Source organism: Macrobrachium nipponense, chromosome 7 (genome assembly GCF_015104395.2).
Source record: "Macrobrachium nipponense isolate FS-2020 chromosome 7, ASM1510439v2, whole genome shotgun sequence".
NCBI lineage: Eukaryota > Metazoa > Arthropoda > Malacostraca > Decapoda > Palaemonidae > Macrobrachium > Macrobrachium nipponense.
The window spans coordinates 80,502,059-80,525,184 of record NC_061109.1 but is presented as its reverse complement, the minus strand read 5'-3'; the positions used below and the strand labels follow the sequence as shown (position 1 = coordinate 80,525,184).

The following is a 23,126-nucleotide window of genomic DNA, read 5'->3' as shown; positions in this document are numbered from 1 at the left end:
TACCAGTCTGATTTATTTTATATTTTATAACTAATTCACACAATTTTTTTTTTTATTAAAATGTATTGCATGTACTCATTTCAAAATAATTTATTAAGTAACCATTAACTATAATACACAAAAAAAAAAAAAAAAAAAGCTTCCAAACTTCTGTTTACATCCAGCACTTACGAGTATCGAACGATCGCCAAGCAATCACTTTTCCTAGTACACAGTAAGCCATAAATTTTCATTATCTCTCTTCAACTACTGAAACTACCAAACAGTATAATAACCATTCATTTCTATTCCTTATTCTATCTTTACCTAATGTTTTTTTTTTTATTAAATGTATTGCATGAATAAGTTTTTCAATTTACAGCATCCTTTTACCAATAGAATACTTAAAGCACAAGGGGTAGATGCTGACCAATAGGAGAGCAGGATCTTATGGGGTGACTAGCATCAGGAACCAATGGGAGAGTGGGAGGATGGTGGCGAGTTTACTCAGTTGGCGGCGCAGGAGTTTTAAAATTATTCTCGGTGGTCCGGGCGAATCTCGGGATTTTACAGCAACAACCTTTCGTATCTTGAAAACTTTTCGTATGTAGAGTTGTAAAATTTTTTGTATCTGCTTTTGTATCTCGAGTTTTTCGTAAGTTGAGCCTTTCGTATGTCGAGGTACCACTGTAGATTAAAAATTTGTCATATTTCCCCAAATGTTTTGATTAAATGGTGCTAGTGTATCATTTTTGCCTGGGTGTATGCATAATCTACAGTAATGAATTTCGATGACCCAGTATTGCTGTGGTTTCATTGTGAAGTATTTTCCATCAGCTTTTGAAGTCCTGTACATGAGCTCATCTTTTCTTCAGAGCTCTGTGTTACCTGTAATAGTGTTATGTTATTTGTCTTTTGTTAGCAAGGTTACACTAAAAGTTGTGTTGAAGGTCTTTGAAATTATTTGAATTTTTGGAGAAATGGCCATGTAACTTTTGTGGAGGAAAGGGGCTCTGTGTGTGGAGTAGTATTTTCAACTCTGGCAGAAGTGTGTTGCCTCAGTAGGCACTGTTGTTGTCATTTTTTAATAAAAAAATCAAATTGATCTTACTGTCACAGGAATATTATCTTTCTGTCTAACAGTCCAGTTTCTCTTAATAAATTCTTGTTCCAGTTACGACTATTCACGAAAGGAAAAAGACTTTGCAATACCTGGAGATGTGCAGAAGAGTGGCTTATTAGTAGTCTGGTGAAAGTCAGTTACTTGAATAATAATTGCAGTTTTTCAAAGCTTTTAATTGATATGCATAAATGAACTCTTGCAGGAACATGCTGAATTTGTCTATAGATCAGATAGCCCTGATGATCATCATTACTTCATCAAAGATCTTGGTAGTATTCAAGGAACTTACATCAATGGCACTTGTATATGCATACCAGGGGAACCTAGCGATGAAATTGAGGTAAGTTAAGTGTTTATGCTCAAATTCGTTCAAATTTCACAGCAGATGTTCTCAGTTTATTGAAGAAATTAAAAATTCATTTAATGTATTTTAGCTGTTTACCACTTTTCTTTGTTGCTGGACAAAGTAAACAACCTGTTGGAAGTTTCTAAATTTTTGGAGTAAGTGGAAATACTATGGAATAATAATAATAATAATAATGTATATCGCATTTGTGACTTACAAAATTACTGGAAAACCAGAAAGGAAGGTAACAAAACTCAACCCTTCAAATTAAATATGAAAGTAATGCACAGATTAAATGTATTTAAGAGGAGATATCATCTCTTAAATTATTTTAGCATGCAATGTGAAAGACAGAACATAATTAAAAACCAATGCATTAGTATATGCAGTTCCTAACTTGCACCAATTCGGGTTAACAGTTGAGGATAAAGTTGCTGTTTTCCATCCGGTGTTTTTTTCATCACATCCAGAAGTTTCCAGTATCCAACAGAGCCTTTGATGCATTGTAATATTGTCTTTTAACTGTCTTATAGATTTTTTAAATGTAATTCATTGAATTTTCTTGTTGATAACAGGTGGGGCATGGTTGGGAAATACAGTTTGGATCAATCAAGATGAAGTGCCACATTCACCCAGGATATTTAAGCTGTAATGAATGTGAACCAGGAATAGTTCGAGCAAGTCAACCACAGCTAAGTGAGTATAAAGGTGATAGGAAAGTGTTAACCATTGTATAGACACAGTTTGATTTAGTGGGTCAGAATCCCAGCTTAATTCTTTCATCTTTCATTTATGGGATATTCTTTGTTGTTGCCGTGGCAGTTATTATACCTGAAAATGGAATGTTCTGTTCTGTATAAGTTTATTTTGCAAGTTCAGGGACTTTATATTGGTTATATAAATGAAAACATTAATAGCTCTGGGAGTGTAAAAAGGATGATGGCAGTGTAGGAATTTATTAATAGGCTGTGGCAGGATTTTTTTAGATTTCCATTATGTATGCATATGAAATTGAGATCTTGTTTTGTAGTTCGTTGTCAGTGAATTCAAAATAAAGTTTATCAGTATCATATTTTGGGTGGAGAAATATAACTGGACAATTAAATTGTTTTACAGTTGACCTCCAACTATTCACGGTTCTGGATTCACGGCTTCACCTATTTGCAGATTTTTCTTTGGAACGTTTTGTCCTCATTATTTGCTGAGAATTTGCCCATTCACGGAATTTTTCATAGAGAAATATTTACTTTTACTACGAAAATGATGAGGACAGGGCAAATAAAATTTAAGTGCACCAATGTTAAAGTGTAAACGTCAAAGTACATTTTTTACTCATGAGCTAGTCCCAGTTGGAAATGCTGGACCCATCAAGAAAGTTTTATGGAATCCAGAAAACACAGAATTTTGAAATAATTTTTTGTATGTTGGAGTCCAAGTAGTAATATGAATATTCAGTGTACTTCTTGATTGGAGAAGAAATTGGGCTACAAGTCATCGCATATTGCTTATATTTTTTTATGTGCCTATAAAAATATTTTCCAATACTTGGTCATTGAAAAAAATTACTTATCAGATTGAAGTAGGAAACGTTACTGATGCTTCAAAGTAATTATATTTTTAATCTCCAAAATGTTTGTTCTTAGTGCACACTATTATTAAGTCTTCACTTATTGCATGTATATAACCAGCCCGAGAAGAGTCTACTTGAGACTCAGAGGTCTGGAAAAACTAACACCTATTAATAATAATTGCATGTATACACTTGCTTTTCTCATGTGGCATGTTTTATTTTGTAGATTTTAATTGGGAAATGGACTGATATCAGGGTTTTCCCATTACAGAGGATGAGTTCCAGAAAGTGAAACCATCAGTGGAGAAGACTCGATTGAAAGTTTTGAAAGCCATGAAGAAAAAGTATGCATATGGGGCTGGCATGCCGCCACAACTTCCTTCAGAGTATGAAGACCGTGCTAAGAAAAGGCGAAAGGAAAAAGGTTCAGACAACCCTTACGAAAAAACAGAGGTTGCGTCGACACAAACGTAAGTATAGTAGTTGTACTTTCCACGATCACACATATGCACTTTAATCAGTGTTATGTATATCTAGCTGCCATTTATAAGAAACTGATGCATAAGCACTCGTTCCCTAAGAATATTGACAAACAATTTGAGTAGTCTGTCATGTATTTTTTTCCTCGTAACACTGGCAATTATGCTGTGGCACAGATTACCTTTTGTAAATTTGACCTCCATTTTTATCTCGTCATGTTTCATATTTTGATTGTTTTTCTCTGGCATTGTTTGCATCATCACATTTTCTGTATCTTGAGCAGAATAGGAGTGACGATTATATGGGAGCAATAATATAAAGTACTTGAAGCTATGTATAATCAGATTTGATTTTAGTACTCTTGTTACCAGTACATAGAGGGTGCAAATATCTTTTCATAATATTGCTATTTTGAAAGGCTGCTTGAATAATGTTTTAATATTACCTGTAAAAGTAATAATTGTCAGTAAAAGGATGTTTTTTTTTTTTTTTTTTTTTTCTTTTAATAAGACGGTGAAGTACAGAGGTTTTGTTGTGTTAAAGTTACATACTTTTTATGTCTTCATCACCTGTTTTTTTTTTCTCAACAGAGAGTTGAAGGATACGAACAAAGGGTTTGAAATGCTGAAGAAAATGGGATGGTCAAAAGGTGATAGCCTTGGGAAGTCTCAATCTGGCATCACTGCACCAGTAAGTATCAAGAGCAGTTTTGTTGGCTGTGTAGCTTACAGTACACTGAGCTAATTTCTCTCTCTTACACACACACAGTATCTTATAAGTAAATTTTAGAGTATAAGAATATAAGTGAAACTGCTATTAAATATTATTCAAGTAATTTAGTCCTATATTTGGACGTGCTTACTGCAGCCTCATAAACAGGTTGTGGATATTGAAGCATGGTAAAGTTAAAGAAGTTGCATAGCCAGGTACATAGAGAGCTGCAGAATAGGACAAAAAGTATAAGGGAAAAAAAATGGTGCATTACAGGGATAGTGGATTATATCATTTTTTATATATTTTTTTGTATTTTAGATTGAAGCTGCAAGCAATGTCGGTCGAGGGGGACTTGGCTTTGCCTCTGGGTTACCGCCACAGATGCCCGTCGACATCAAGCGAAAGAAGATCCTCGATGTCACGGTGCAACGCTTTAAGAAACTGTAATGTTGACGTGGTTTGTGATGTTTGTATGATTATCTACATAAAGTACGTTTTGTCAGCTTGAAGTTTCGTAGCCTTGCAATACATAGTGATAAGTTAATTCAATGAAGCTTCTTGAAGATGAATTTGAGAGGCTTCTACAGTTGAATGTTGGTATAAATTGCAGTTGTGGATGTGCAGTCAGAGGGTTGGATTTTGACCAGGAAAAGGACTACTGGGATAAAAGGTAACAAGATCAAAACCTTGAATATTGGATGAGATCTGGGATACAATAATGAGTAGATATGAGCAAAAGGTACCTGTAGAGTGAAGGTAAACAAAGTGAAAGAGGGATAATATTTTGAAAATTCCACAAATGTTAATTACAAAATATGTATATGGCTTCATATCTTGAAATACCATGAAAGGGCATTGTGCATACGTCATTCATTATATCACAGATTTTAACGGACCACCACCTCACTTATTACATACAAGAAGGATAATGAAAGAAAAATTAAGAAAAAAATAAAATTTACTGGCATTTTCTTCTTTCATACCAACAATTTATAATCAAAATTTGTAAGAACAGCAGAGTTTTGTTCAAATAATATTTCAACTTCATTACATATATACAGTTTAAAGTGAAGTCATTTGAGCATGATGTCTTTGTGCCATTCATATTGGCAATTACAAATGTCCGTTATTATCGCTACTTTGAGTAGCACACTTCACTAGACACTCATTGAATTTTGTCCATCAGCTACATTAACAAGCTAAGTCGTAAAACCAACAAACTGTCTTATGTACACTATTATAAATCATATGACACTATGTTGGGATTTGTAATATACTTTATGGATTGACTCATTTTCTAGGAAAATGGTTATGGACCACTATCAATGAAACAGACACAATTTGTCATAAACAGCAGATACCAAATCGGTATACTGTATTTGTATTTTAAATGTCTCTAGTAGATTTGTAGTTATGCAATTGACCAGTAAGGCACTAATGCCAAGCATTATATTAGATTCCATTTTGCATTGATTTTCTCATGGTAATGTTTAATAACAATCATGACTTGTTTTACACACAAAACTGTTGGTTATTTCCTTCAAAAGGTGGAATGTGCAGGACGTACGAACAAAAAACAAGAACACAGAAAGGAATGTAGGAGTATCATAATGCATTGTAAATAAAAAAAACCTTTGCTATGCTACAGTTTGTCTAAAATATAAAAAAACTGGAAGTAGTACATGAAATCCGAAAGGTAATTGTCCACTTAAATGCTAAAACAAGCCCCATACAAGACCTTAGTAAGCCTGAATTGTCTGTCAAAAACTAAAAGCATTTCTCAACAATACAAGTGAAGAATTATGACGTGATTCATAAAATGCGACAAAATTTTGCAAAACGATCACAATATGAAATGATATGAAATATTAGATAATTGCTTGGATGAAATTTTGTGCAACACTGCCTTCTAAGTAATGGTGATGATATAAATGCTATAGTTAGTCTACACTACTCAAAAAAAGTTCAAGAGATTAAAAGTAATGGCACTAAACTATAACAAGCAACTTCTCTAAAGTGTTACCATCCAAAAAACTACTCTGTACACCTGAATTATTCCCTCAGTATCAAAACAACTGTTCACTGGAAGACAAATGTAACTGTAAATGTGTTTGGTAGTAAGGTTTATAACCACTTACAAAAGATTATCTCACATTTTTTTTCCATGATGTGGCCATCCACAACTAAATCTTTTGAGAAAATAAAGTGCCTTATTGTAATGCTAATTGTTAACATGATGATTCACAACTTTGCAAATTGAGTTTTACAATGTGAATACTATATGAGCAATACATAAAAACTGCTAACAAAATTTACACAATTTTAAGAAGGTTGATTAATCTACCTATCCAGGCATATCCATTCTTAATATGTCACAGGTACACCTGTACCAGTCTACATAATTAGACTGTACAAATCAAGCTTTCCTGCGAAACTGTAGTATTAAAGTATAAAAGAACAATACTTTCCCTGCTAAAAGTATTTAGTATATGAGTCTGTATACAAAGCAGCGTAAACATTAGTCTATTGATTCCATTACCATACCCAGCATAGTAATTTGTGCACTGACACAATCTCTTGTTACCAAAAATACTAGCTATCACTAATGCATTGTAACCCTGTCTTAAGAGTAGAATGTCAAGACAGAAGTCTGGTTACCACGAATGAGAAGGAACGGAGGCATGTCTCTTGTGAGTGTCTCTATCCAGGCCATGTAGAGCGGAGCTGATACCGAGCTCTTACGTGGCATGGGCAGAGTCCTGAAAGGTAAAATAGGAGAAAAATATATATTTATATTTAAAAGATGATGTACAGCATGCAAATACATAATGCGCATAGGCACTTAACCCTGATATTTGCAAATGAAGGGCTGTTTTTATATCTTCTGTAATGGAAATCATTGTAGAAGAAAAATCTTTAGTGTTATCCATATATTCTAATGCTTCAGTCTATGTTTATGCCTATAATTATCACATTTTACTGGATTTTTATATACTTTCATGGACTTCGTCAAAAATGACTATTTTAAACACCTGATACCCAGACTGGAGTGGTGTTAGTTAAAAACAAAATCTATGGGAACATTCTGGGATGATGATTTTGAATACTGAATTCTTCAACTGGTTATGCATTTTTCATTTATGGCCAGGTAGCCGAGAGCAAAGCATATAAATAGAATAAGAGGCTTATACACTGTATGGGAGACTGAAGTATTTTGATTATAAGAAATGGGTTTCTGATAAAGCAAACAAATGGTTATACTAAACATCTCGCTACACTAATATATCATTTTGTAATCATGTGCTGCTCATGGGGAGCATTTAAAAATAAATTCTTATACAATACAAACTTACATGACAACCAAGGACGCATCCTTTGAATTCTCAAGTAATAATTCGCGGAGACGAATATGACGATTGGTTTTCTCACGCTGACCCAGGAGTTCTGCTTCACTGATGAGTAGCCCTGCAGATATATTAATTTAAATATATGTTTGAAAAAAAAATTTTAATTAATGCATTTATTTCTTGGTCCTGGCAAGTTTTTAGGTCAAGGTATACCATAGGCAATAATATTTACAAGAAAATAAACACTTGCCTTCGTTTTCTTTAGAGATCTCTTCGCTGCTCTTTGTTTTGAAGTCCTCAATTAACTTATCGAATTCCATCCTAGAGGATTCTGCTGCCTTCTTTGCAACGTCTGGGATAACAATGACATCACTGTAGTCGATACGGAACTTGGCCAACAAATTTGCCATACTGAAAGGGAGATATTAAGGTCAACACGAAGTATTACGTATGCGAAGAGGAATCAAGTACTATTACTTCAGAAAAGTACTAACATACAAAACTAATCATGTCAATAATGCATTTTTCAAGAATGGCAATTACGTGAATTAGTGGTAAATTGAAATGTATATCTGCAGTAAAATAATTTCAAGAAGAAATGGGAAGCATTTTTACAATACAGTATAAGAATATGTAGTCACTGTAAACATGGAAAATCACCCTTGCACACAACGAAGTCTTTTATATGGCACGATACTATTACACTGTAAAGTTTAAGAGCTACAATTTTGTAAGTATTAATATATCACCTTGGCTTGTCACACATGAAGTGACAGCAAGAAAAATCATGTTGTGCTTCCTACCTTCTCTGTTCCATGTCGAGCTCATCCTTTCGGTTAGCTAAAGCAAACACTCGTAGCTTGCATCCTGACCACTGTGATCTTGTAGTAAGGATGTATGGCAACAACAGAGTCAAACCACCATCGTCATACAGCCACCACACGTCAATTGTACCCTGGAAGGAAAATCCAATTTTGTCGTGATAAAAACAGTAATGTGAAAGAATGTATAGTGAGTACTTAATTTAAGATTTATTTTTTAAGTACCTCTCCATTATATAGCTTTTACCACTGGTGGCTAGAAGTAAAAGCAATATAATGGAGAGGTAAGGTTCCTTTCATAAATTATAGTTCGGTAAAACTGAAGTCAAGGCAACTTCATGAAACTTGATAGAAAAATGCCAATAGATTTTTTAACATTCACATCCAGGACTTTGTTCAATAGGTACAAAACCCGTAAACCTTGCCTTCTTTTGTTTGCGTTTGAACATTGTGATATTGGTGAGGACCTCTTTGCTGAGTTCAACACCGCCCGGTCCGCGGTACAGATCGGCAATAGATGGTCTACGCTTCATGGCATTGTCACCCGCTGCATCGTCTGTGCCAGCCGTCCTCCCTGCTTTTGGAGATCCTGGGGGTGTTGATGCTTCGCTGGCGTTATCATCTGGAATTTATTCAAGGGTAGAGATACAGTCTCTTAAGATCATACACTGAAGTCTACCGAAAGCAACTACGTACTGTAAACAGTATATACTGTACGTACATAAAGCTACAAGGTTTAAAAACAAAGAGCACATGTAAAGGATCACAGCAGACAGTTCTTTTCACTTTGACTTTGTTTTTCTGGAAATTAGTGTGGGGTCATATTGCACCTGTATATCAAAATGTAAAGCCACGGAAGGAGTACACAAAATGAGCGAAACAATTATACCATGTTGGATACCACTACAATAATGACAGACTGAAACTTGTTATACCCCTGTAAAAAAAAAAAGAAGAAGAAAACAACAGATCAACTGCTGAAGTGTTTCAATACATGTAAAACTATCAACGAAACATCTCTAGCATTTACTAACATACAGCCGGCCTCTAATTAATAATTCAACTACTGCAACTAACTACTATTGCCCATAATTATGTCAATTTCTGAATAAAAAAAAGAGAATAGTATAAACATTTAGTTAGTAATAAACAAATGAAATATGCTAATATTTTTCAGCCTTAAACAGTCATAGTACGTACTGCTTTGCTCCACCTGAGCAATTGGCACACATGCACTTAGAAATGCTAACACAATTATTCTATTTTTTTATATTGATTTTTTATACCTACACTGTTCTAATAAAGACCACTGCTTCAGCAAAATTAGACTGATCACAGTGATGGCCAAACCCTGCTCTATAATGGCAACATTGCAACGCTTGACTGATGACATATGGTGTCGTCATGTATGTTCCTAATTACAACATAAAGTGAAAATCATTAAGTACAATGTTTTCAAGTTGCTGAGCTTGCTTTAACCCGTCACTGGGATTTCACGCTTCTTAAACTACTAACTACTAGAATCCTAGGACACATATATGAACAGAAGGGATCATTTCTGATATTTATTTTGAGCAAAGATGGTCATTTATAATGACAGAAAATTTCTGTCAAGCCTGATGTGGTTATTAAATTGACGATACTGTAGCCCAAAATTTTCAGAAATCTGCCAGGATATTTTGCACGCATTTTGAGAACATATTCTCTTCATATGTGTACAAGTACTTCATGTGATGTTTCCAGAATCTAACACGGAAAAGAGGCCCCCAAATTATATAAATATGGTACGAGTATTTCTAGCATTCCTACAAACTTTACAATAGAGTACTTACTAGAATACATCTGTTACATTCCAGAGAGCTGATGTGTCCTCTCACTAAATGAAAATTTTATTTGGGGAGTTATTTATTTAAAAAAAAAAAAAAAAACATGAATGCAAGAAAAATTCAATTAGTAATTTTTTTGAAATTGAAGTTTAGTAACATTAAAATGATCAGAGGAAAGTTATTTAAGAAACAAAAAAGTATTAATTAATTTTGGTAATACATGTACAGTCCTCTAGTAAAAGTTTGATATATGATAAATTAATCTATATATTTAGGAAAAATAAATTACAGGTCTAATGATCTTTAAGATTAGCGTATAAATATTGAAACTTGAAGTTCTCCCAGTAACTGAAGACTGCGATAACATGCAAATACAGCTATTATTATCTGACCTTCCTAATGATGAGATAAACCCAAGAAACAAATTTTGGTAGAAAATCTCAAGACTATGAATATCACTTATGCCAGCAACAGAAATACTATATACTTGAATTTCTAACATGATCCGTATACTTATATGTGTAAGGTGTATCTTCTGTTTCTAAACACAGACACAGAGAAAACACAAATATCTACGCAGGGTTCTGCCACCAAAGTTGATCTCAAGATTAATATATGACAACACAGCCAAAAAAATAAAATAACCTACAAGAAACAAAATTACAGACAGTCCATAATTCGTAAAATAAAAATCGAACCAACATCAACTATTAATTCATAAGATAGTGGGAGCCACAGTGCATTTGGATGAGTGGATAAACACCTACTATTACTTCCTAAGAGAGGGCAAGATCTTAATACTTTCCAAATACCTCGCCCACTCTGTCGTATTTTCTTCCTCCTAAACACTGATGGCATGGAAGGGGAGACAAAAAGAGGAAACGTTTTACTGGTTATTCACAGCTCTAATTTTTTTTTTTTATAGAGCAAATCTCCACCACTTGCCAGCAAGAACACCAAAGTTAATACCCACAAAATATAACTCGAATTACAAATTGACTGATCTGTTCTCTATTCTAGAAAGCAAAGTTATCCACAAAAACTATCATACTTCAAAAACAACATACATTCTGATTCTGACAGTTCAGTAAGATTGGTGTCTAACAAGCAAATAAATTCTACAATTGTAATTGGCATTTGGTGTCTTAACTGGTCTCGGCGTAGTAAAAACCTGTCAAGTACATGTTATAATGTTCATCTAGTGCAGTGAATCACTTCTAGTGAACCTGTAAAAATATTGCAATTCAATTCATTTCTTTATAAGGCTTTTTTTGCCAGCATATCATGTACTGATATTTAATCACTACGCAAACTAAACACGTAAAATTATCTGTGACTTTGCGTTCATGACTTCTACAAGTAATGCACTGCAAAGCAATAAACTTGAAATAATTATGAAGATAAACAAAAAAATTAACTCAAAAGATAAGGAAATAAAACTTTGTTATATACAAGAATGTGTTGTAGATGAACTAGGTTCTAAATCAATGTATCCTTTATGCAAATTTGAATATATAATATTCACTGTGACAATATTCTAACTAATAATGAAAAACTTCTTGGATTACTCATTACATAAACAAGGAAAATATACTTGCAACTTTTCACTTACACAGTTTATATAAGAAAAAAACTAAATCCAGGTTTAATTTCATATAACTCATTTCACCTTCCACAACATGAAAGAAAACAATTACCTTACGATATAACATTGAATTTAATAACATCAAATTATAATGCTGTAGAGTATAAGCAGGTGAAAATCAACTGTTCTTGAATGACACAAACATAAAGGTCAAATTGAAAGTTACACATCTTTTGATGAATTATGATGCTTTCAAACAGCTAATCACCATGAAAAGAAGAAGGACAACCACATGCATTGTCAACAATGGAATTTAACAATTCAGCTTTATCTATGGAATGACTTACATCAATTCAAAACTAAACAAGCTACCAAATATCTGACAAGTAATAAAACACATGGCAATCATTTTTACTGATGCATTTCTTAGTAAAAAGTTATGGTTATTACTTCTATTGCTAGTAACCATTTTCAACAATAAAACATCCATATTTTAAAGTTATTTTTCTGCAGAATATTAACTAAACTTTCATATCCACTAAAACTAAAACCTAATGTACTCTAAATAAAATTCTCCTAATTTATTTAACAGATGATGGACTGTGTGTGAGTTTTGATAAATTTCTTCAAAGTCACATCCGCTCCACACTAAAAATTTCCTTTTTATAAATCTACTCAATTCAGATAATAACTGTCATTGTAATCCTATCTGTACATACTACTTAGTTCACACTATTTTCCCAAAATACGTATGTCAGTGAAAGTATAGTACATATATGTAGTGATAAATAAGTATAGTACGTATAGTGATAAATTTGTTAAAGTCCTTTTATTGCAATAAATGACTAAAAAAGCATCGCTACTCCGTCTGTCATAATAAAAATGTACGACTCAATTACTCGAGTATTATACTTTATTCTTTTATACCTAAAATTTAAAGATGTACTATGTATTCCAAAGCCATCTCTACAACTATTCCTTGGTTCTATGTTCAACTGAACTGATGACAACTTAACTCTGACTTCAATGAATATAACTGGCAAACAACATAGAAAAAACAAACCCAATTCTTCACAATTTCTACATACTATATAGTGCTAAAAAGATTTCATAAATATGTCTATCTTCTAAACCAAAAACCAATACACCTTGCCAAGTTCAGCTACACATCACCATATTCAAAACAAAGACTAACTCTTGGAATGTGGACCGGACCCTACGATCAATTTTAAAACATGAAACCTATTCAGAACCATCTTTCCTATTCAATACATGGTCTGTGATCAGAAGCATTTACTCTCCTCCAGTTGTAGCTGATGCTTACACCATCCAGTCTCACCATCTCAATTTTAACTTGCACGGAGTCCAGTGACCTCCTCTCAACATTTGGACTTAAGTCCTAAATTGCTTTGACAGACATGACTGAAAACTAGTTTCCAAATACGTACAGGCAGCATCCGGTTATCGGTAGCCTTGGTTATCAAAAATCCAGTTTTATGGCACTTGTCTTATGATGACGATTACTGAACTTTATGCGCCGATCCTTGCTTATCAGTGTTGAGCCTCGGCTATAGGCGCTATTATCACCGATTTTTGGTTATCGTCATGCCATCGCAAACAGACGGAAGAACACCCCATCCCCCGATAACCGGGGACTGCCTACTATATTGTTACACTTATCTGTACAGTCACTTTAATGCATGCGCAGACATCACACAGAACACAATTGACAAAAAAATAAATCGTGGTAGAAAACCAAACGAAAAATGGCCAGTGCTGGAAAATTCATGCAAACACTCAAAATAAACGATGGGAACCTAAAAACTCACCACGGTAATAAGCACTCCGGGAATTAGAGTTTACAGTACCAAGTAATTTTGCCACTTCTAGGGTCAGCCCAAAAGTAAGCAAGAAGAAAGAATATTTAACAAATACATTTCTTCCAAATAAAAGCAATGAAAAAAAAATGAATTAAACAAAAATGTTGCTGAAAGGCATTCTCATGTTGGTGCTCAAAATTCAGTTTCTTTTCAATCAAATTCTCAAGCAAATTTTGCACACATTATATATCCTGTATCTATATTGGTATAAACTGTGCGAATTCTAAAGAAAAATAAAATATACAGGTGTCTATAAACATTTTGCATCAAGAGACTCATAATATCGAAGTGCCATTTCAAGCAAAAAATTTTGCGAGTGAGATTTTAGTCAGAGAACGGTTGTGAAAGCCCCTAAAATTAATTTTGACGGATTAAAAGTTTTTTAAGATTCCTTTTTGTTACTTCAGTGTCCACATTCTATACAATCATAAATTTTCACAATACTAATGTACACAGCAGTAGTATGTTCTACCTTTCAAAATGAGATGTATTAAATTGCCATGCCAAGTCAACGTGTTCACATCACTCAATGTCATTTATTATTAATAATACTGTAATTTATGATACTGTAACTATTATCATATTTGGAATAGAGAAGATATCTCATACTATGTTCTCACACAAAAGACAATACTAAACGTTTAAAGTCACTTTGATGTCAAAGGATTAAAATTGATTAAAAATATATCTCATTTAACAAAATATTGATCGAGAGCCTCAAGCAAAATGAGTACTAAATTAGTGTGGTGCCATCAACAGCATAAACACACAAAATAGTTTACCTTTCCTTATATCAAGAATTTATGACCATGATTGAAATATTTCATTGTTGATACATGCAAACAATTCCAGTACTACATACACTGACTGCCTTAGAACATTTTAAGGGTTAATTAAGGACCAGTGCCACTGCAGACGATGTAAGGACGGCAAATACAATACATGTATAATTGTGCAGTGCAGTTGTTGACAGACTGGATATGGTTTTATAAAAGGGATCATGCTTTTGATGTCATTTATCTTGCTTCTAATGGTAACAGTTAGTGCTATAAATGAGTAGGGTAAATATTACCAGTATAATTTGGCTTTTGATGAAACGCTAGTAAAGAGGAAATGGAATGTACAGTATTTTAGGCATTACACCAAAAATGAAACTTTGGTTTTTTACAGTCTGGAATCAGCCTTTCTGTAACCAAAGTCCTACAACAAGTACTAATAATTATCTCCCTTGACTTACCAAACCACAAAATAATTGCTCCGGAGACTGCGTTTTTCACAAAGCTATTATATGCTACTGACAAAGCATCTAAGTGCCTGCTTCAAGTAGGAATGACATTTGTGAGTGAACTGAATTCTTATTATGAGCAACTAAAACTGACAATGTATGCTATAATGAATGCTGTGCCAACATGTTAAAGCAGATGTCTTCTGTAAAGTCTACAGGAAATGGGAATTTCTTGAAACTCTGAAGGACAACCTTGTTAATTATCAGTCTTCTGAATCTTAAAAATTAGGAAAGCCTACTGCACATGTAATAAAAAATTAACTACGTTTAGAAGTACAGTTTGATGGAGGAAAAATTCCTAATAAATGACAATCAGGATTTGTGATTAAGGAAACCAGTTTCTCAGTTTCTCACAAGTTGGACTTAGCAATGGGAAATATGAATAAAGCATCAAAGGAGTAAATTTGGTAAATTCTATATGTTTACGAAGCAATGCGTGCGGTACTAAATACTTGAGGACAAAATGGCATGGATATCAAATACTGAATGTAAGACCAAGTAGCAACAATAACAACAATGACATCATTACTTAAAATGTTAATTTCGTTGAGGAAAATGAATAATGCATTTACAGAAATAATCACAAAATGACGACATTTTCTAGCACGAAAACAAGGGGGAAAACATGGGCACAGGATATATAACGTATGACAAAATTCCAGCATCCAACATGTTTCTGAAGTCTGGGATGTAGTAAATTCATTTCCAGTCATCTATAATATTTGAAACTCCTATACCTTCATTTTTATAACACCTTAACAGCATAGTGCACCTTCTTAAATGGGGCATACTATTGATGAAGTATGCCTATTTCAAATAGCACAAGTAGTCTGAAATGAGTTCAAGCCATTTCATATTTAAAATTAATAATCGCAATTTTCATCTGACACAAAAGCATCATATATATTTACTTACCAAGCGAAAGCTGACCAGTAGACTGATTGCGTTTCATGTCGTCAACATTGGACGTGATGTTTGTGTCTGTGCCATTCATAATAACTGGAGTATCTTCATCTTCAATAATTTGTGAGTAATCCAGACCTTGAGGTACACGTAAAATAGCCACGCCAAGATACATGTCAAGAGCTTCACTGTGAAAGGAAGGAGGTACGCATAAGTTGAGCTCAGCAACTCAAAGGAAGGCAACTGCATTTCACAAAAAATATTTAAGATGTTTAAACAAAAGAAAGGACTGATTTTTCATCAGTCTACAAATTAAACTTACAAATAGAGCAATAATGAAATTTTATGCAGTTGAGGATATAAATGGCAACAAAAACAGCCAAAAGAGAATCATAACTCACTGAAGTGTGTTAAAGTATGCCTTCAGTTCCTGACGCTCACACTTGCCCCAGTTTGCCTTATATCCGAGGAGAACCATATTGGGACGTAGTTTTCCTAAACCAACAAGCTAAAGAGAAGACAGAAATTTCTCAGGATTATTCCATGGTTTCTGTTGGAAATGTTTGCAATTTCTCTTATCACTTTCTATGAAGTAACAGAACGTATAGACAGAAGGAATGCAAGACTACAGAGAAGGGGTACGTATACATGAAGACCTATACTGTACTAGATTGGAATTCTTATGACAATTTAAATTCTTTATACACAACACGAAAAACTGAGGATTATGATGATTAAATACTGCACATAAAAATAAGGAAGGTGCAAGCCACTAACCTGGAATAGACTACGGGAACCTTCCTCCAAGTTGCTTCCTTCCACAAGAGAATAAAAGGCGCGGATCTTGTGACGGCTCAACCAGCTGTAAGACTGACGTGTCAGTGCATTACGGATTCTCTGAGTTTGGGGTCCCTGTGAACAAACAAGCTTTGTCAAATATCTGTTGCAAACTTCATTCAACGACAATTTGTCTGTTTCAATACTTTTGTTTACTGTTACGAGATACATTAAGTACATAAATTTATAAAACCTCAGGGCTCTAAAACACATGGTGAGAAATGACCTGGATTAGCAGACATTGCAATAATCAATGCTTAAAGTTTTGTGTGCACCACCACTGAAGTACCTGAACTCACCTGAATGACGTGGCCAAGTGAAAGCAATGAGATGTTCTTTGTGATGCTCTGAGCAAAGTCGATAAGTGGAGGCCTAGAACCTGCGGTACCACTCAGTACTAACAGCTGTGGGCGGTAGTTCTTGACGTGTTCCTCTACAGATATCAGATCCAGTGTTGCCTTGAGTGCAGTCACATAAGTTTGTGCTTGTGTTGAAGAACCCCAGTTCACATCTAAACACATCAAAGATAACCACCTCAAATATTAATGCATCATGATAAATGTACATATACATTTAGGAATTTAACTTATTTATTTACAAAGTATATGTAACACAAAAATTGTTCTTAGTGGACTTCATAACAGATACGCAACTCTTGTGAGAGAATTTAGCGTAATTCACTAGTTTATTACATTCTGATTCTATATTCTACTGGTATTGATTACCAACAAGACTTTGGCATCTGCTTCATTTACTGCCAATCGAGATCTTGATGGGAGTCTTACAATGTTTGTGAGCCAGAACATAATCTCAAGAAAGAAGGGTTAAGATGGATAAATTCTATAAGAAATTGCTCAGGTGCCGTGTACTAGAAAAAGACATTTACAAAAACACTTAAAATAATTACTTACCAGGGTTTCGGTACGACACAAAGAGATAGAGGGCTATGACGACGACAAATGTGACCAGTGCCATTACCCAATCGATCAAGAACATGACGATCAGGCACAAGAGTCCACCAACAAGACTGACCCACAAATTGTAGTACTGAAAATCATATGTAAGTTTATGAAAACCATATGTAAATTTACATAGTACATAAATTTATGAAAATCGTATGTAAATTTATGAAAAAAAAACCATCTTTTAAAGGCTGCGACATCATATGTTCACAAACTGGCGGAGTCGCAGGGCTGACACTAGACTCTGAACATTGGATTCCTTCACAAATATTTCCACTCACCTTAAAGCCAGGTCTCCAACCGGGGGATTTGATAAGAGAAGCATGGAAGCAGGAGAAGTTGATTAAGCTGTATGAAGCCAAGAAGAAGTTACTCAACAGTGTTCCTACCAAGTTCAAGTCACCTGTAAAGGACAATATACACTGAGGAGTATGTTCTTTCAAAAGACTGCCATAATTAAAAAATCTGAATTAATGATGTCTTTCAACACTGTCATACAAACAAATAATACAAAAACATGACTGACATCAGTTTTAGATTGTTTTTCATGATCCAAATACTGTGTGCTTTATGCTAAGTTGTGAATATTACTAAGCACTGCAACACTAATATGATTTTAATTAACATCAGACAACTAAAAACATCTGATTCCTTTCTAATTAGCCCTGACATGTAATGTTATAATTTATGCACTTAAAACTTATCTTTATTTTAAAAAATACTAGAAAGTTGAAAGATTTAATTCTCTTACACACACACACACACACACACACACACACACACACACACACACACACACACACACACACACACACACACACACACACACACACACACACATATATATATATATATATATATATATATATATATATATATAGTATATTATATATATATATATATATCTATATAGATATATATAGATATATATAGATATAATAATATATATATATATATCTATATATATATATATATATATATATATATATATATCTAATATCTATATATATCTATATATATCTATATAGGGATACTATATATATCTCTATATATATATATTATATAATATATTATATATTGTTATATCTATATATTCTATATATATCTATTATATGATATATTATTCATATATGCATATGTATGATATATATATATATATAGATATAGATATAATATAGCTATATATATAGATAATATTTAATATATATAAGATATACGATATTTAGATTATATATGATAATATATATATATATATATATATATATCTATTAAGATATCGAGATTATATATAGTCTATAGATATATATCTATATATAGATATATATATCATATATATATAGATTATATATATATATATAGATATATATATATATTATATATTCAATCTAGATATATCTCTCTCTATATATAGGATTCTATATAAATATATATATTCCTATGCATATCATTATATATAGAATTACTTATATTGTTATATATATATATATATATATTATCATATATATATATACTATATTATATCTATTATTATGTCTATATGTACTATATTTTCTATCTCTAATTCATATTTTCAATCTAGATCTATAAACTATCTATATATATATATCTATATATCTATATTTATACTATTCTATATATATTTCATATATATATTATAGTATGATATATATATACTATATGTATATTCATCTAATATATATATATAATATTATATATCATATATCGGATATAATATATATATATATTTCTTTATCTTCTTCATTTATTTAGCATATATATATATATATATATATATATTTATTTCCTAACTAATTCATTTATTTAGCTAAGTAAAACTAATTCATTTATTTAGCTAAGTAAAATTTTATACAAGGCAGTCATTACCTATCATGATGCAACCCAATGAGATTACAAAAACGAGAATGTAGCCACGGACAGGGTCATTGTTGGCTCCGTATCCCTTTGAGAAAAGGAAGATGCCGGGGTAAAGTTTATCCTTGGCCAAGGCCTGGAGCACACGAGGGGCTCCAACAAGAGATGCAATAGCTGAAGATAGAGTGGCGGCAAAACATCCAGCGTAGATCAAAGGGCCCCATGCTGCCATCAGCTCCATAACCTGTTGGGATTCAGAAATGTTTTTAAAAGTTACTTAAATCTCTTAGGTATTTAGTTTTAAACAATATTTGGCAACATTTAACGATAACAACCACTTTTCTGACAATTGGGACATTTAAATACAATAAGCATGCCAGGTATTCAGCTGGAGATAGTGAAACCCACTACATTTAAGCTTCGCTATTAGCAAGGAACTGTGCTGCTCACCTGAGCACTGTTTTGGAGACCATATTCGCAAGGTTCTCTCTCATCACCTGGTTCTCCTACGTTGCAGGACACATTGGTGAACACTGGGTTTTCCCTGAAGTTGTACTCATCCTCACTTGTTTCGTTTAAATAAGTTTCATACACGGTGACATTGCCTGAAATTACGAGAGGAATGTCAGCTTATTTCTGAAGCAGAACTGACTGCAATTGTCACTCCACAGAAGGATGCATTGACCAGTCCCAGCATTCTGTTGTTAAAAAAACCCCTGTTTTCTGAAAATCAAGTTACAAATGATAAAAATACCTTACATTTTCAAAGAGATATAAAAAGCATCCTATATTCTTCAAGCATCAAAGTGTAATCCACTGCAAGCCTGAATGTTTGAAAAGTACACAAATAGCATTCAAAAAGAAACCCTAAGTGTTCACTTTTTTGGCACCTTTTCCATAAATATAAATTGTGCAAATGGATGTGAAGAGAAAAAAAAAAAAACTTTAACTTCAAAATGCTAGTTTCTTTCTGAAGTAACATTATACTGTAAACCCGCTGTATTCGCGTTCTCATGACTCGAGAACTCACCTATTCATTAGGTTCTCTATAGAATATATATACCTAGGCACTATTCGGGGATAATTCGCCTATTCACCGTATTTTTCACTGAGTAATATTCACTAATTATTGTATTCTCATATTTTCATGACCAAATGCACTTTTATTGATAAAATACCCAAGTAGTAGTATAAGAATTTTTGGAGTTTTTTGTGTTTGAATGATCAAAATCAGCGTTTTAAGTATGCATGGATTTGCAAGGGGTTCTTGTATGTATCACCCGGGGACGGTTCACTGTATACTTTCCCAATAAAACTAACCCCATAACTCAACAACCACGAAATTCTCAATATACTAAGTTTTTAAAAAAAACACTCAATTCTACATAATGAATGTACGTATTCATAATGGATACTGTAGCTGCATCATCATGAGTACTGTACAGGGATATCATGGGACTGAGGTATTAAATTATGTTAAAAATAATAATAATAATAATAATAATAATAATAATAATAATAATAATAATAATAATTAGTCCAGCAAAGACCCTTGTTGAGAAAAGCAATTCTTTCTTGTACTGTACTTAGGTACTAAATGGTAATGAATAATAACCTAGCACAGTCATTTGAAGGTTACAATGATGCAATGCAAATTTTATTGCACGATTATTCATGAGCACGTAAGAGGTCGAATGCACTGCCCAACATGAATCTTAAATCACCAGAATTCAAACGTGGCAATAACAGGTAGAAGGAAGCACCCACCTGAAGCATCACGAAGAGTGGCTGCCCCCAAGAAAATTGGGTAAATGATGTACGTGATAAATGTAGTAAAGATGGCACCCAAGGTTCCCTTTGGGATAGCCACAGCAGGATCCTGAGGAACAAAAATGAAACGATAAATGTTCCATGATAAATACACGAGAAATATTTAATCCATACTGCGATTATACTCCAATAGACCCCACTCTACTTATGGACATTCAACTTACATTCATTTACAACCAAATGCAATCACAAATTAAAATTGTGTTCGGAGCATTCCTCTTTGCCACCCATTAAGTTAAAATTTTGTTTTGAGCACCTATTCTGTAAATACAGTAGTGTATGTACAATGTATTGTGTTTTAGTCTGAAGAAATGTGCAGTACTATATTGATTTTATCTCATACTGTACTTATAGAGGCACGAGGCATGACGAGTTCAGTAACCAACTTACAAACAATTCAACATAACTCGTTCGTAAGTAGGGTAGTGTCTGGATGAATACAAAGAAGAGAGTGGCAAAACAACTCTTAACACGATGAGGCCATACTTTAGCACACAAAATTCATGAGTTAAATGGCCTGAAAGTGTATTGGCCTGACAGTTACAGGAAATATTGAACTTTTTCACAAGTGATAATAATTAAACATTTCTCCTGAAACAAAATCCCACATCACCATTCAAACACATAAAAAGACTGCACCTTAACTCAAGTTATAAAACCTGGTTTGCAAATTTTGTTTCTTTGACAAATACAGGTTCACCGTACCTTCAGATCGCCAGAGAGGTTAGCACCAGCAACAATTCCAGTTACAGCAGGGAAGAAGACACCAAACACACTGAAAATGTTTTGATTGCTGCCTTCAAATCTACGATAGTCAGCTATCACGTTTTCCTTGATGACTTCAACTGCAATGGAAAATTAAGAACTTTGTTTAATGGAGAACAAGCATAATCCTTAAGGAGAAGGCAGGGCCACTTACAATGTGCCTTGCAAGGAATGCCACAGACAAAATTACAATATTCTTTGCAGCAAGCCTTCAGCCCAAAGTTGCAATGCCTCCCCCTTTTGGATTTTCTTTTGCTACCTCTGATCCCTATCACTCCAAATTCTTTGTCAAGGAAACTGCTGACTAATATACTGATTAACTAAGAACCAGCGCCTTCAATTCATACAAAAACAACTTTTACCATCATCAAACTTGTGCAACCACCCATAAATGATTTCAATATGAATGTAAAAGCTTTATTTCTCAGAACAAACAATGACTACACAAACATTTCACAAATATTACAATCTCAATCAATCAAGAAATGGCATACTAGTAGTGTGCGTTTTCTGCTCTGCTGTTCCAACCCCTAGGCCCACAAAAATCCAACTTTGAAACTTACGATTAAAGCCTAAAAATCCCTGAGCTTCTTCTTCTGTGGAGGTTGGACCGATGAACGCCCCAACAATGAAGTCTATCTGCGAACCGATCAGCAGAAACAGGAGACCCATTTGGACCTGTGGAGAGTCAATTATAAACTTTATGAAATCAATTCCAAGCCTAAATAATCTTTGACCGTTAAAATACAGAGAAGACAGAGTGGGGAGACGGGGATAGGTGTGAGACATTCTAACCTTTCTTAGATTGATGTGTCCTCACCTAACATGACCTTACCTTCCCAACCTAACTTAGGGTGCTGTGCCCTGACCCGAGCCAAGAAACACTGAATATCCCTGTCTCTCTGCTTTGCATACTACCCTAAAAATCTTTATCCACAAAACTTTAAACAAGGACAAATGTACTTCCTGCTAAGCAACATTCAAAGAAAACATTGCACAAT

The 23,126-nt window shown here is 33.6% G+C and overlaps 2 protein-coding genes across 2 annotated transcripts in view; one reads left to right on the top strand and one right to left on the bottom strand.

Moving 5' to 3' along the window:
• Positions 1-4,714, top strand: part of LOC135217235 (angiogenic factor with G patch and FHA domains 1-like) — an 89,407-nt gene extending 84,693 nt beyond the window's left edge. Inside the window, 5 exon segments of the mRNA XM_064252959.1 lie at positions 1,305-1,442; positions 2,024-2,144; positions 3,290-3,488; positions 4,089-4,188; positions 4,531-4,714. Coding sequence (XP_064109029.1) covers positions 1,305-1,442; positions 2,024-2,144; positions 3,290-3,488; positions 4,089-4,188; positions 4,531-4,659 — 687 coding nt within the window. The 3' untranslated portion in view covers positions 4,660-4,714.
• Positions 4,715-5,152: 438 nt separating this feature from the next.
• Positions 5,153-23,126, bottom strand: part of LOC135217234 (bumetanide-sensitive sodium-(potassium)-chloride cotransporter-like) — a 102,909-nt gene continuing 84,935 nt past the window's right edge. The window contains exons 6-23 of the mRNA XM_064252958.1: positions 22,689-22,803; positions 22,066-22,205; positions 21,298-21,409; positions 19,981-20,135; positions 19,543-19,774; positions 17,940-18,061; positions 17,608-17,743; positions 16,996-17,207; positions 16,637-16,771; positions 16,261-16,367; positions 15,872-16,047; positions 13,621-13,677; positions 10,974-11,054; positions 8,806-9,002; positions 8,363-8,514; positions 7,810-7,970; positions 7,566-7,677; positions 5,153-6,971 (exon numbers count right to left, since the gene is read on the bottom strand). Coding sequence (XP_064109028.1) covers positions 6,836-6,971; positions 7,566-7,677; positions 7,810-7,970; positions 8,363-8,514; positions 8,806-9,002; positions 10,974-11,054; positions 13,621-13,677; positions 15,872-16,047; positions 16,261-16,367; positions 16,637-16,771; positions 16,996-17,207; positions 17,608-17,743; positions 17,940-18,061; positions 19,543-19,774; positions 19,981-20,135; positions 21,298-21,409; positions 22,066-22,205; positions 22,689-22,803 — 2,538 coding nt within the window. The 3' untranslated portion in view covers positions 5,153-6,835. The remainder of the gene's footprint in view (positions 6,972-7,565; positions 7,678-7,809; positions 7,971-8,362; positions 8,515-8,805; positions 9,003-10,973; positions 11,055-13,620; positions 13,678-15,871; positions 16,048-16,260; positions 16,368-16,636; positions 16,772-16,995; positions 17,208-17,607; positions 17,744-17,939; positions 18,062-19,542; positions 19,775-19,980; positions 20,136-21,297; positions 21,410-22,065; positions 22,206-22,688; positions 22,804-23,126) is intronic.